The sequence below is a fragment of the Sander lucioperca genome, chromosome 1 (assembly GCF_008315115.2).
Source record: "Sander lucioperca isolate FBNREF2018 chromosome 1, SLUC_FBN_1.2, whole genome shotgun sequence".
Taxonomy (NCBI): domain Eukaryota; kingdom Metazoa; phylum Chordata; class Actinopteri; order Perciformes; family Percidae; genus Sander; species Sander lucioperca.
In genome coordinates this window covers 30,398,028-30,413,255 of record NC_050173.1, presented here as the reverse complement: position 1 = coordinate 30,413,255, position 15,228 = coordinate 30,398,028, and the positions used below count along the sequence as shown (strand labels likewise).

The 15,228-nt window shown below is 39.0% G+C and overlaps 3 protein-coding genes and 1 non-coding gene across 8 annotated transcripts in view; 2 read left to right on the top strand and 2 right to left on the bottom strand.

The window, feature by feature from the left end:
* Positions 1-1,009: 1,009 nt before the first annotated feature.
* On the bottom strand, positions 1,010-6,130 carry zgc:153018 (uncharacterized protein LOC767701 homolog). Its single transcript, XM_031303410.2, has 4 exons — positions 5,648-6,130; positions 4,251-4,388; positions 4,005-4,083; positions 1,010-3,071 (listed from the first exon to the last, which is right to left on the bottom strand). Exons 1-4 carry the CDS (start codon positions 5,968-5,970, stop codon positions 2,874-2,876), a joined length of 738 nt encoding a protein of 245 aa, XP_031159270.1. The 5' UTR covers positions 5,971-6,130; the 3' UTR covers positions 1,010-2,873.
* Positions 6,131-9,448: 3,318 nt separating this feature from the next.
* trnaf-gaa lies at positions 9,449-9,521 on the bottom strand. The gene has a single exon. It is a non-coding gene; the product is annotated as a tRNA-Phe (tRNA).
* Positions 9,522-9,723: 202 nt separating this feature from the next.
* Positions 9,724-12,903, top strand: hs6st2 (heparan sulfate 6-O-sulfotransferase 2). Of its 2 annotated transcripts, none has more exons than XM_031303429.2 (2): positions 9,724-10,655; positions 11,590-12,903. In XM_031303429.2, exons 1-2 carry the CDS (start codon positions 10,078-10,080, stop codon positions 12,413-12,415), a joined length of 1,404 nt encoding a protein of 467 aa, XP_031159289.1. In that variant the 5' UTR covers positions 9,724-10,077; the 3' UTR covers positions 12,416-12,903. The 2 variants fall into 2 exon arrangements, with proteins under 2 accessions (XP_031159289.1, XP_031159288.1); XM_031303428.2 differs by having other exon boundaries at positions 9,725-10,655; positions 11,587-12,903.
* Positions 12,904-14,121: 1,218 nt separating this feature from the next.
* The window catches only part of mbnl3 (muscleblind-like splicing regulator 3), a 31,766-nt gene continuing 30,659 nt past the window's right edge, over positions 14,122-15,228 (top strand). For 3 of the 4 annotated variants that reach the window (XM_036001954.1, XM_031302992.2, XM_031302998.2), the window contains exon 1: positions 14,122-14,448. The gene's annotated coding sequence lies outside the window, so the exon portion shown is untranslated. The remainder of the gene's footprint in view (positions 14,449-15,228) is intronic. The other variant, XM_031302997.2, reaches the window with a different exon arrangement.

Genomic DNA, 15,228 nt, shown 5'->3' with positions numbered 1-15,228 from the left:
ACAGTTTCACAAGTACTCATGGCACATCTGAAAGGGTCTTCTGACCATCTAGACAAAACATACGTCTATATAGTAAACCACACGGTTAAACCACCCCTTCTCCAGGATATCCTTAGAAGGCTCAGAGGAAAAAAAACCATAAAGAGTCACCATGCCTTTACAACCTTGCCCTGCTCCTGTCCTCTCTTTTAGCCTAAACATCTGTTTATCTCAGAGGACAGAAGGAGCCACTAGTTCAAATGTTATGGCCCTTTTCCCCCTTATCTGCTAAAGGTAAACAGTAGGAACGCTGAGTTCCAAAAAGAGAAGGATATTCTCAACTAGGCCAGAGTTTACGATGCCAGTTGCTTCTTCTCTTGGAGTCTCTAAGTCTATAACACAAATAAGAATATATGAGAATCTTGTAGAATATTAAACTTATCATGTTAAAATAAAATGTTGCCATTACAAGTACAAGTACCTCAAATTTGTACTTTAGTACAGTACTTAGGTAAATGTAGTAAGGTACATTCAACCACTGCTGTTCTGTGCTGCTTTATCAGAATGTGAAGGCTGACAGCGAGCGAGGCCTGAGAATGGATCCAGATGATCAAATGTAGATTCACAAAGAGAACATTCACTCTGACTGATACTGTTGTTCAAACGGTACAAAATAAATTATATTATTACTAATTTGTACAGTAAATAAAGTATACATTAAAAAAATGATTACATTATTCCTAATTTGTACACTGTACAGTAAAAACATTATTTCATTTTGAATAAAAATCCTAAAACAGTGACCTGGTTGTCTCCGGCAAAATTATAAAATACTGCAACACTGATTATCATTGATTGGTCAAAGCAGTGAGAGATTATATATATATATATATATATATATATATATACACACACACACACACACACACACACACACACACACACACACACACATACACACACACACAATCAGTCAATACTGATGTATATGGACATACTTTTTTAGTATAGATGATTTGAGACAACATTCTTTCATAATGGGAAGCTTTTTATTCAACAAACAAGACAAAAAACATGATTGTGGATGAGCACAAAGGTATAAGAGGTAAAAAGCAATACAAAAAACATTTTATATATTACAAGTAGGGCTGCCCCTCTTAGTCCATTAGTCAATGAATCGGTCGTGTTGGTCTTAGTCAACGATGATTTCTTTAGTCAATTAGTCATTTTTTATGCCTTTTTTCATGGTGAATGACTTTTTAAAGAAACGTACGAGTACATCTCTGGTAAACATTTAAAGTGCTGCTTTTGCATGATTCTTTGACAGAGAAACTCAGTTTTACAGATCTGTAAATGAAATCAACTAATTGGTTAGTCGACAAAATTGTATGCGTGTAAGTCGACTAAGAATTTCTTTAATTGAGGACAGCCCTTATTACAAGACATTACTAATACTGTCTCATCTCTCTTTACTTCAGATTTCTTGCTCCGCTGTCTGTGTGTCATTACAACCACTTGGGTCGATGGACAGGAGAAAAGTTTAGAAACAACTTTGAATCATTTGTTTTTGGAACTCAGCAAAGTTAGTAACTTCTTGCCTCTTCACTGACCCTTCTGGGCTCCGCACAAATCTCTCTCAATATGAAAAACATCACAGGTACTTGAAGGTTTACACTCTGCAGACTCTACAAGTATCATTTGAGAAGATTTGACTGCTTCATTAATGCCCTGAAAGCGGCTGCGTCCAGACAAACAGCATCATGATAACAATCGTCACAAGAAGAGAGAAGGTCAGTAGAGATTTTTCCGTTACACAACAGAACATTTGGGTCATGCTCACACAGTGAGCCTTCTACTTGGTGGCTCAGTCACACTCTCACCACGTGCTTCACAATAAAAGCACCTCAGTGCTACATCTCAATATTACACTTAAAACAGTCAAAAAAGTGTATTCTCCCTGATGAGGACACAATTGTGCAAAATGTCAGACTCCAGCAGAAATGTAAACCATGCATATTAAATATATTCAAAACAGACAACAACAACTAGTTGCTTTTGGCAACATCAGTGACGTCAATAAACTGTAATGCATTGATTCACAAAGTCACGGTCTAATGACAAGGATAATTATTAGCTTCAAGATAACACTGTGGTTATTAGATAGTTATTAGATCACTGAATACATCTGCTTCAACTATTCTGATGAGTATCTTTATTCTGTAAAATCCCCTTTGTCCCTAGACAGAGTTGAAGTTAATCCCTGTTAGTGGCTCTCACGTATCACCATTACATGGGCGCTTAAAATAAACGAATTCTCTTAAATGATATGACGTGAACGCAGCATACTTTCTGACTATCTAGACGGGGGAACTGTGTTTTATCATGCAGGGAACTGAAAATGTAAGGATTTCGGAAAAAAAATAGAGATCAACTGGTATTGATCATTCAAAGAAATAGATGCTTAGTTCTGTGACTCAAATTGAATTAATACAAGAGGCACAAACTATGGCTAAGTTGTGGTGCTTGTTGGCCCTGCTCAAATATCATATCATTATATAATACAGCCTGACCACTTACTGGATGGTGAAAATAAACGAGTCAGTGCTCTCTGGAAGACAACTATACAGGCCTAATGGACACACTTTCTAAATGACCTGAAACAAATCTTTGGCATTTCTATACTGAAATTTCTTATCGACTGATATTCTTTTATAAGAAGATGAATTATGAATTATATCAAAATACAAACTTTCATGCCCATATTCTACATGCAGTAGTAAGAACTGTAGACCTTGTGGGTATTATTAATAGTGATATGAAAAAATGAGGTTTAAAACACAATTTAGATAGCACAGTTAATTGTATCATCTTGTATCACTACCTCACACTCTCAGTTAGACAATGATGGTGGGTGTTGCTGGAGGATGTGGAGGTGTGGGGGAGCTGTTCTCAGATAGACTGTGTCCTAGCAGCAGCTCCTTCTCTCTGGGACCACACGGCCCGCTAATGTGCTGGCTGTGAGAGTGGTAGAGCCGCAGGAAAGCCAGGATGGACTGAGCCAGCCACAGAGCCGTCACTCCCCACAGAGATGCCTGAGGACACAAGATGTGATTAATTAAGCTTATATAATGAAAACATCAAGGCTATGATTGCTGGGGTGTGTGTGTATGTGTGTGTGTGTGTGTGTGTGTGTGTGTGTGTGTGTGTGTGTGTGTGTGTGTGTGTGTGTAGGCTGCTGCCAAGAATTCTTCAGTTTTTTCCTGGTTTGGAAAAACCAAAGAGCTAATCAGATCTTTATGAATAGGGATGTTATCTTTCTTTGCAAGAGCCAGAAAAATAGCTACAACCATGGGAAAAAAAACAAAAGCTGTAAAAGTTGTTGTAGTTCGACTGACATAGATAATAACTTTTATATTGCCATATTTTTTTGATAGCAGGTAACTTTCCTGGCAACTACTACAACAGCTTCCACGTCGACTGAAAATGAATTTGGGAAGCAAATAATACATTTTAGTAGCCTACTTCTTAACTTTTTTAGCAGCCTAATTCTCATTCTGAAAAAGGAACTTTTTTCAGTCAATATTGATGTACTGTATAAGGATGTGTTTTTTAGTATTTGTAATTTAAAACAGCCTTTCATAATAGGAGCTTTTTATTCAAACACTAAAACTAATATGAATGAGCATAACGTCTGTTAATTGTTACTGTGCTAATTCTTATTCACTGTATTTTACTGTTGTTATATTTACTTCTTTTAAAATTTCCCATTTGCTTTCAGTAAAAACTTCAAATTTGTTTAGCATACATAGCATTAGCTGTGCACCTGCACACATAGTGAAGGACCTGTAGCACAGAATATCCCAGTATCGTGTCTTAGCATTTTAGAAATACAAATAAAATTAGAACCTCTGTGGGAAAATACATTGTCTGGTCGAGATGCTATGTTGAAAAGTGGGTATGACTTTGGCTATCTATTGTACAGAATGTGTGTGTTATTAATTGTGTGCACTTGTGAGCGCTCCTACCTGTGCCAGACTGAGCTCGTTGTAGAAAGAGGAGGTGTCCACATCCAGGTAAAGTGGAACAGACTGGGACTCTGAACAGCTGAAAACAACATGACAAACAAACATGAAGGGATGAGAAATGATCCACACTCACAGAATGTTTACTGTTTTCATTTTAATTTGCTTGGTTTTAGAAGAACTCTTGGCTAAAAGATCACCATCTAACTCAACATACAGGATGTTCCACCATCAGATGATGTACCGTACCTGTATGGCCGTGTGTTGTGATCAGTCACTGTGTCACACCAGGAGACGAGTCCCAGAGACAAGATAACACTGGCCCCTCCAGACAGGAAGAGCACACACACACTCAGCAGCACCGTCAGGAAGGACGAAAACAGGGTGCTAAACAGAAACACACATACAGACAGCCATCAGACATAATAAACAGAGATTAAAAGCTATAAATCGGGTATGTGGGTAGCCACAGAGCTTAAATGATAAGTAGAGTTGATCGATTGCCAGTAAATTAACTGGTGGCAACTATTTTGATAATTAAATAATCATTTATGCTATTTTTTTAACAAAAAATCTCAGGTTCCTGCTTTTCAAATGTGTTGATTTGCTGCTACTCTTTGACATGTCTGATAGTTAAGTGACTATATTTTGCTTTTGTACTGTTGGTCAGATAAAACAAGGCGTCTGAAGACAGCATATTGTGCTCTGAAATATTAATGTGCACATTTATTTTCATTTAATAGACAAAATCAATTATTGGAGCTCTAATACCCAACTAAGTTGTGATGAAGAAATAGCTATAATTCGTATTTTGAGCTTCTATGTTTGCATGACTGCATACTCCTTTAGACTACTTTAGGCATATCTATAAACTCTATTTATGTAAGTACATAGCTAAGTAGGTTTTGTGTAAAGAAAGCAGAGTTATTTCCAGTCTGTAAAATACATTTGAAATAGTACTGTAGCGACCCTGAAGGACTAACATGTGAGAGACTCTTGGGGTTTTCATGGGAAGAAGATTGTGCCCCTAGTCCCTGGTTTTAGGGTAATAAAGCCCGGTCCTCCGGTTAAACTTCGGCCACCGTCTCCTCGTCATTCAGCTAGCTAGATAGCCAGCCGTGCATACGCTACAGTACTTTATACCTCTACAACTGCCATTACACTATTACTGCAGCAGCAGTAGGTACTACAGCTAGTACTACTACTATATATTACCAGTGGTAGAATAAGTACTGAGATATTTTACTTACTTACTTACTAAGTAAAGTAAAATAACGTTACTCATTAAGTATTTCAGAATGGCCCATTTCAGAATAACAACGTTACTATTGGATGAAATTATTGATGCGTTGATGTGTAGCTACACTACATCACTTTAATGTTGCAACTGGTAAAGATGGAGCTACTTTTAATTACTTTATGTACTGCTAAATGGCTTATACTATAATCATCATGTATCATAATTTATTTTCTAAAGCTTTAAAATAAATGCATTGTATGTAACGTTAAATATTTCCTCCAAAATATAGTGAAGTATAAAGTAGCCTACGATCAAATAAAGAAGCAGAAGTACGGCAATAACAGAAGTAGGCTAACTGTAGCATAATTAGGTCAGTAGGCTCCTGCAGTTATCTGTGAGGACTCACTCATCATGTCGCCCGTGCAGATAGAAGAGGCACCTCCAACCCTGCGCTGCACCGTACAGCACCGTGAAAATACCGACAAATGTGGCAAACTGGCAGGCAGCGGGTGGGCCCCACTGCTGTACCACCAAGTGAGAGAGGTCTTCCGGCTGTCCCGTCAGCTCCTCCCGGTCCTCTGTCCTCCAGTAGCCGATGGAGAAGAGTGCGCAGCGGCCTTTGAAAGCGGAGCCGTTGAGAGCCATGGGGACGACAACCAGCAAGCCCGCTACGATCGATAGGCCGTGAGCTGTACAGTGGGCCAGCAACAACCGCCGGTCCAGCTCCATGTTACAAGTTAAACCAGAACTAAGGTTATACGTTGTTAAAAACCAATACCGATTAATGTCAGCACATCCCCGTATATTCCCAACGGTTCACTGTGGTGGTGGGTATTTAAAGAAATCAGGGCGGGGACCAAGTCATGGCTGCGCATTCCATCCATAGACTGTATATGATTCCATCGGACACACAACACACCGCATCTCACAGAGAGGAGGAGGCTAAGAGGTCTCACTCCGCCGGAAAGAAAAAGACAGAAACACGAGTCATCAATATTATTGTCAAAATCAGAATCACAAAGGGATTTATTGCCAAGTAAGTAACACTTACAAGGAATTTCCCTTGGTTGTTGGTGCGTACATAAACATATTTAACATTCATATGAAATAAACAAACAATAAATAGCCTACAGAAACAAATATGTACATATAACTATAATACTAACAAGTTATACAAATTCGTAGTAGTTACATAGCAAGAGCCTTCCTTGTGGAACTCATATCTAGGGACCACACCAAAAACAAAATAAACAAACGTGATCATTGTTATGGTCTATCTTTTTGTAATATCTACAAGTGTTTAGATATCTTACTAGCAGACAAACAGGGCCAAAAAGAAACTCTTCTACTATTATTTTTTATGTATTTTAATTACATAAAACCCCCCTTTTGTAGACTGGGAGGTCGCTTTATTAATGAGTAGAGTGAAACATCTTTTACACAAACGATCATTGGTAAATTCCTCCAGCAGTGACGTAATCGCAGCGGTCTGACTTTACAAAATGATATAGTTTTATCAGCTCTTGCAGATTTAATCAGACAAACTGATTATCTGGATGATCATTGATGAAGGGGCTGATCAATGACGCTAATCAGCAGTCATTTCAGGCTTGACAACACTGTGGTGGTCAGTGTGGACTTATTATGTACGTTTTATCCGAATTTAGTTCAGCAAAATGCTAGTTCCATTGCAGACACAGATATTCTCAAATTATGGGACATCATATGAGTCCAATTTTCTGCAGTTAAAGAAGCTGATATAGAGAAGCAGGTTTAGAGACTGATAATTCAGGCACTATAAAGAACTCAGGTCTACAGTGCATTATGTCTTTTTAATTGCCCCAGACTATATATGTCACGGTTTGGTAAAGAGGAATGTGGGTGGAGCTGGGGTGAAATTCTTCTCTGTGGGACGGACAATGGCATCCAGCCTGTAACTGGGAAGAGGCCTATTGCTGGTTTTAATGCAGAGCCTTGTTCAGAAAAATCATATTTGGAAAAATCATTACCACATCAACCTTGAAATATGCGAAAAGAGGGAAACTGAAGTCAAAGGTCACCCTCAGGTTGATGCACAGTCAATTAAATACTTTCCAAATTGCCAGATTGAATTACCACAGAATTGAATGAACATGATTTCTGTGACACTTAAAGTGAACCCTTATGAGCCTCATAATGTAGGGTAGGCTGCCATTCTTGAAACAAGGCCAATACACATTCAGCTCAATGCATGAAAATCAGTTGAGAATGAAGGAGAAAATGGATTGAATGGATAATACATTCATTGAATAGATTACATTATTTGATGTTATATGTATAATATATGATTTGTCTCCCAATTAAAAAGTAAAATGTATTTATTTACATATATATTTCCTTATTTGTATTGGCTTAAAATTGGTTTAATTTAAGGAGAGTAACTCCTGACTGGAGATTCAGTCTTCTTCTTCCTCTTCGGATATGTAATATTTTTTATGTTGTTTATTGATGTTGTTTATGAGAATGTGTATATTGAGAGTTTGCTATATGTTTATATGTTTGTTATTCTTATTTGTTTACTTATTTGTTACATGTTTGAATACAATAAAATAAATCTAAAATCTATAGAAATTCCATTAATTTGTGCTTTAAGAGATCTTGTCAGGACAGAGCTAGTTCCTTAATGTGACCAATGCTCCAAACAACATCCCTACAAATAACTGATGGAAACTGTGCTTTTACTGGGAAATGTTGGGTTTGTTTGCTGTCACAAAATGCTAAAACCCAGGATTGAACCAGCGACCTTTCGACCTTCAGTCTTATTCTCTAGCTCAGGGGTCTTTAATGTTTTTTAGGCCATGGACCCCTTAGCTGAAAGAGAGACCGAGTAGGGACCCACTACTGCATATAATAATAATAATAATAATAATAACAATAATAATAATAATAATAATAATAATAATAATAATAATAATAATAATAATACAATTTATTTATAAAGCACTTTTCAAAGTACTCAAAGACACTTTACAGTAAAACCATGGTAAGTAGCCTACAATAAAAGCAGGTGAAGAAATAAAACACAAAACATAAAAACAAGCATATTAAACAAGTAAAACGATAAAACCAGCAGCTAACAGTAGATTAGATATATTGTATATAACTGAGTTGCATATTAAACTGGACTGAATGGATGAAAATAAATGGTTATTATTTATACATCATGTTTTAATGTTAAAAATACATTTGGAAGGCACAGTGACTCCTTAATCGTAAGTGTATGGCTACCAAAGTAACCTATATAGAAAGCTTATCTTGAATGTGGCGCATGTTGATCTCTCACCTGAGTTCTCTGACCCCTCAATTGCATGGGCACTTTTTCTATCCGATCATGAACATCTTACTCTTCTTTTACAAAACATAATCATTGACTAACAATATTGTTACCACGACTGCACCTGATTAGTAGCCTACCTATTGTCAAGTTCATATCCTGCTAGAGTTAGTTTGGGCCTATTTTTTGTTGGTGTGTCCTGTTTGTATTTATCTGCTTTTTGTCAATGCCCTCTATGTAATCTACCATTTATATTTCAAAAATGGCCAAGAAAAGTCAAAAGTAAGTAAAGTGTATTGTTTCAGAGGTTTTTGATTAATCATTTATTTACCTTATAGGAGCATGAAGGCCTGTTGTCTGCATTTGATGGCAAGGCAACTAGAAAGGCAAATTACTTCTTCCATAGCCTTGTGGGTCTTCTTTAATGCGATTTTCTGAAATAATATAGCTATAATGCACAACTTTAAGCAATCAAAAATGTGTCATATGAAGCAATGGCAAAACAATTCACATGCCTTACAAATCGTAAATCTTATTTAATGCACAAGAACATAAAGGATTTACCGTACCTCTCGAAAACCACGGAGAAAACTAGCAGTTTGAAAACGAGGAAAGGAGGAGAAATAAATAAGCGATTTTAATTTGCTTATTAAAGACTGACCTCGCCATTTGATTGGCATTTGGAAAGATTGACTACGCAGCGTAGTTGGTTGTCAAATTAATGGATTCAGACATTACGCCGCCAGACGATTGGTTTTTAAATGGTGTAACTCGCAATGTGATTTGCCTAGGGCGTACGTGTGGCTTAGATGCTCCAATCAACGTCCCAGCAAATATTGACAGGATGTGAGTCTTTACTAGAAAATGCCAAATGCTGGGTTTGGTGGAGCAAAATGCCGAAACCCGGGATCGAACCAGGGACCTTTAGATCTTCAGTCTAACGCTCTCCCAACTGAGCTATTTCGGCAGTGGAGCTAAAGAAGAATGCATGACAACTATACAGATGGCCAAAACATTTCTGAATACTCTTCATATCTACAATTAACAAACACATTATGCTAAAAGCGTGAAAAAGCTTCAACCGGCTGACCGCCCTGACAGGTTGACTTACTTTGTGTTCTCTATGGCTCTGGATTCGCTTGTCACACGATGACGTAATTTTGACGCCCATATTGAGCGCAGAGGCTGCTGGGAAGAAAGGTCAAGAATCGATGGTCGTGGAAGACATGGGTTTACTGCTGCAAGAAAAGATTACCACTTTGTAGAACTAACTAATGGTACTGTAAAATTACTTTACTATTTCAAATGAGGCATGTACGCCTTGCTGCCTACAATACAGCAAACGTTACAATAAGCTATGCTTCGGGGTTTTTAGACTCAGATGGGCTAGCTGTCGTTAGCTGGTTCGCAACTGCATTGTTTTTGCTTCATTAGGCGGCCATAAAAGACTATTTCCCGAGGTTCCCCAGCCAAGGCAGGGGTCCGGACTGCCTTAGTGATGTGTTTTTGTCCGTCCCGTGAAGATGGATGAGAAGTCCAGCAGTAACAGCCACCACCGGCTCCTTATCGTCCTGCTCATGGTGTTGCTCTTTGGCGTCATTATGATCCAGTATGTGTGCCCGAGCAGGTCTGAGTGCCAGATGCTACACCAGCTGGGATCCTGGTTTGAGGGCGGCAGTGCAACTGGTTCCCGGAGCAGTGGCAATGAAATCCAAGACGGGCTCCAAAAGGACCCTTACATTGCAGAAGACGGCGCTCTGGTCCGCTTCGTCCCTCGCTTCAATTTCACCATAGCAGATTTAAATCGTGGTGTAGACTTCAACATCAAAGGAGATGATGTTATTGTTTTTCTGCACATTCAGAAAACGGGTGGCACGACGTTTGGTCGACACCTGGTGCGGAATATTCAGCTGGAGAGGCCCTGCGAGTGTCACGCAGGTCAGAAGAAATGTACCTGTTACCGGCCAGGTAAAAAAGAAACCTGGCTGTTTTCCCGTTTCTCCACCGGCTGGAGCTGCGGACTTCATGCGGACTGGACTGAGCTGACCAGCTGCGTCCCGTCACGCATGGACTCACAAGAGGCTCCCGAGAACCTGCCCAGGTTGGTGTACGAGGATGCTTGGGATGGGAATCTTAATAATGACCTAAGTGTAATAAAACGTTTCGACGTTACACGTACTGTATGCAACAGTTGTTAATATGTAATTGAACCATTTTACCTGACCCATTTGATGCAGCTGTTTTTGTTCAATTTTGAGCTGGGCGATATGGAGAAAATCAGATATCACGATATTCTTGACCAAATACCTCGATATCGATATTGCAGCGATATTCTAGGGTTGACAATTGATGCTTTAATACAATATCTTCACACTTCGATTTTAGATAAATCATCATCAGTAATGTGGACATAATGTCTAAGTGGGGAAAAGGTAAATAACAGAACAGCTAGAACAGTCTGGTAAGTTCGGAAAAGTACCTCACTTTACTGTAATGCAGTCTTTAAGACCAGTAAAAGACAACACTTCTGTCATATTACGACATCCAAAATCTAAGACGATATCTAGTCTCATATCACGATATCAATATAATATCAATATATTGCCCAGCCCTAGTTCAATTGATGTAGCTAATTCACCCTCATATTGAGGGTGAATGTGACGCTTGGAGGAAGTTTTAACACTATGAGCAGGTGGTCACAATCTGTTTCTAAAAATATTTGCTTTTTCACAAAGAATGTAAAAACATCTTTATAAAAAAAAAAAAACGTTATTTAGTGGCTAAACTTTGTTCAACAAATAATTCCAGGAGCTTCTTGCCAAACTAATCCAACCAATCTATTCTCCAAGTGTAACGATGGGTACATCAAATACTTACTTGAATATTTGACAAAAAAATATAGAGATGAATTAATAATGAATAAAAAAACATTATTTGCAGCACTAATTCAAATAGACATATTAATCGCAGTAACATCTTGAGGCTATTTGAGTTGGCTTATTACAGACCTAATGTCTTCTTTTTCTCCCCAGTAGGAACTATTATTATATAACCATCTTAAGAGACCCAGTATCACGCTACCTGAGCGAGTGGCGTCACGTGCAACGTGGTGCTACATGGAGGTCCTCCAAACATGTGTGTGATGGACGTTCACCAACGCTGTTTGAGCTGCCAAGCTGTTACTCAGGAGACGACTGGTCAGGTTGCTCCCTGCAGGAGTTCATGGACTGCCCCTACAACCTGGCCAACAACCGGCAAACCCGTATGCTAGCTGATCTCAGCCTGGTGGGTTGCTACAACGTCTCCACCATGAGTGAGGACGAGCGCTGGGCAGTGCTTCTGGAGAGCGCCAAACGTAACCTACGCGGCATGGCCTTCTTCGGGCTGACTGAGTACCAGCGTAAGACCCAGTATCTGTTTGAACGTACCTTCAACCTGGAGTTCATCGCACCCTTCACACAGCTCAATGGCACACGAGCCTCCAGTGTTGAGGTCCCTTCTGAGACACAATACAGAATCCTCCAGCTAAACCGATGGGATGTAGAGCTGTATGAGTATGCACGTGACCTTTTCCTGCAGCGTTTCCAGGTGGCGAGGCAGCAGGAGCGCAGGCAGGCCAGGGCGAGGCGGCAGCAGGAGAGGAGGCGTCTCCGTGGAAGGCTCACAACAAAGCAAGGGAGGCAGCTGAAGCCCACAGAAACACCCCGCCAGCCTGTGAGCCTCTCTGTAGTAACTGAGGAGCAGCTGAGGGGAAAGGCTGGTGGAGACACTGTGGAGTCAGAAGTGCTACTCCCAGACTGGTGGGATCTGGATGAAAACGGCACCATGGAGGATTACACGGACAATGTGGAGCAGTGGTAGTGACGGCAACAGGCAGTAGGGTTTCTTAATACTAGGTGTGCCAAGTTCTGCCTTGTCTGTTGTTAATGAATCAAAGTTATTTTTAGAATATGCCTTCCACTAAATTTTCTTTTTTCTCACCATGAACAAATGACACACATTTATTTATTTATTGATACTGATTGTATTTCTTTGCCACAACTGACATTCATAATGGAGACATTTCCCTGACTGGTCTAGGTACCTGCAATCATTTACCTTTCAGTGATCACACAAGCCTTCTAGACTGTTCTCCTGGCTTTTAAACACATCTGAACTCTTGTGATGTAGCTTGGAATGAGGGGGTGTTTGTTTTTTTCTTTGTTAAAAAGAACAATGTAATACTTGTTTCTATAAATAATATGCTACTGTTTGTGATTTACAATCTATAGGTTTGTCAAATTGTTGTCTTGTCTGAAATGCCTACATTTTTAAATGTAACTGTGTTTTTAAGTGTCTTTTCAGTAACAGAAAAGGAGAATGGAATTTCCATAGATACCTCATTGTGTAGCATAAACTGCTAATGTTGTAAAATTACTGAATGTGTCCCAAGTCTAATTTTTTTACATAAAAATGTTTTTACATTCATTGTTTTGTATTGTTCTATTCTTGACATACTTAGACATCTTTCTTTGTCTGATGTGCTTTTGTCTGACCGTGTGCACAAAAGACTGCAAGCTTTTATGGTTCACTTGCAAACCTCTGGAACACCAGCAGGGAGCGCTGAAATAATTTTAATGAAATCAAAACTTCCTGGGTGAAGATACTGAGGTGCTAGCATAGACAGTATATAAGAAGGGTGCTAGTTGACATCACAGCTTATTCTTCAATTTGGTTGGATAGGATTTAAAGCATTTTCAGCTTGATCATCAGAGGCTTTAATAGAGGGATCAGCTGCTCCTAAATTTTGAAGAATTATTCAGCAATATACTGAAAATGCTCAAGACTTCATGGAGGTTATAAGATTGTTAAAAAGAGAGATTCCTTTTTTTTTTTTATCAGTCACATGCATTTGGCAGAGGTCGTTTGGGGGATGAGAACAGCGTGCTTTTAATTGTCTACCGAAATATATAAACTAAGTTTAAGGGCAGATTTAAATTCGGATCAGACTTTGAACAACCTGAATCCTGTCTTCAATTTTTGTTTCTGTCAAATTTAAAAACAAAATACATTTATACACAAGTTATTATCTGGCCCTCGACAGGGAAGCATGCTGCTCTGCTAACTTAACTTAATTTGGATCATATTTGGGATCAACTGTAGCACTTTCTACTTAGCCTATATATACCGCCTGTTTTCAATATACAAAAAAATATTCAGTATGTCTATAGCCAAACAAATGTGAACAAGTGTAATATTTGACAGGGAAAACTGTGTTGCATGCATCCACTATCCGTAGCATACGTTTTTTGGCTAATGTTAATCTGACAGGGCGAAATATCTAAACTTCAGTAATAATGAGTCATTCGTAACTAGGGAAGTCTTTAATTTGCCTTTTATAAATGTAATCCTATACCTGTCTTGTTCGTGTCTACCTGTGACGTTATGGCAGCCTACCTTGATTACCTGCGTGCTTTTGTCGTGACATTGATTTCCCCCCAATGCTAATCATGTTATCTAATTAATACACGAACGTATACACTCTTTCTCTCCCAACTCCTCCCTCACCATTTTGCCCTCCCTCTGATTTTTTTTACTCAAATCTGTTATTTTGCTGTGTGTTCAGTCAGTGTTGCAGCCGAGCAAATTTAGTTGCAGCAAACATAGCCAGCCAGCCATACCCCGCTTCTTTCTTTCTCTCACTCCGCGGCGGTATAACACGTTTTTTTTTACTTGCTTCGACTTTATTATTCCTAGCGATAACGCTTTTATTTTTTATTCCGCTTTCACTTCTACGCAATACTTATTGCATACTAGACTAAGAACGAGTCTTTGTGGATAAAAAACATCAAATACACATTTTAACCGACGTTAATTTAGGAGAAGACATCTGAATCCGACTTGACTGTAAACAGGTAAGAGGCTGAGCACGTCTGGCGCAGTTTGCAGCAATATTAATGCGACATAGTCTTATATTTAATCCATGTTGCAGGCATTTAAAATGCCTCTTCCACTCTGTTGCGTGGAAGTGCAAAACTGTCTTTGTTATTGTTAATTACGGGCGTAATTGCGTTGTTACACATAGGCACAGCAGTAATAACATTTACATGTGGCATGTTTTGGGTAGGATGGCTGATAGCTGACGGCTATGCTTTGTGTGCATAGAAATAATGCCTTGAGTGCGGTATCTGCAAACAAGGGGTTTGGTTAAATGCAATATGCAGAGTTTTGTCTCAGTGCCACGGTTTAAAGTGCAATTTGTTGTTTTGTTGCCATGCCAGAGAGTGAAGTGCAAACAATGTGAAATTACTTTCTGAGTATATCTGTTCACTGTAATGTTAGGCAGAAGTGAAGAGCACCTACAGTTTCCTTTCTGGATATCTATCTGTATGTCTGCAGCCAGCCTCCATGCATGCAGTGCAGAGAGGTCGAGTCTTGTCCTTGTTTACCCTTAGGGGTCAGACACCATAGTGTACTGTGTTGTTACAGACGTATTGCCATCATCTAGCCTCATTTACCAATACAGACAGTCAAGACATGTTCATGCTCCCTCCAGGCTGTGGACTCTGCACCTGTCTAGCTAGTTTTTCTTTACTTAATATAAACACTGCTAAACTGGCAAACACACATGGGCATGCAGCCACTTTTCCCACATAACCTGTTTTCATTTCACCTTTGACACATACACACATTCA

Bases quoted from the DNA above. Each gene is read 5' to 3' on its own strand.
- zgc:153018 (XM_031303410.2), bottom strand. From the start codon at position 5,970: ATGGAGCTGGACCGGCGGTTGTTGCTGGCCCACTGTACAGCTCACGGC. The intron at 4,084-4,250 runs GTACGGTACATC...TGTTGTTTTCAG, and splicing joins CACAACACACGGCCATACAG to CTGTTCAGAGTCCCAGTCTG. The intron at 3,072-4,004 runs GTAGGAGCGCTC...TTGTGTCCTCAG, and splicing joins ACGAGCTCAGTCTGGCACAG to GCATCTCTGTGGGGAGTGAC.
- hs6st2 (XM_031303428.2), top strand. From the start codon at position 10,078: ATGGATGAGAAGTCCAGCAGTAACAGCCACCACCGGCTCCTTATCGTC. The intron at 10,656-11,586 runs GTTGGTGTACGA...TTTTCTCCCCAG, and splicing joins GCTCCCGAGAACCTGCCCAG to TAGGAACTATTATTATATAA.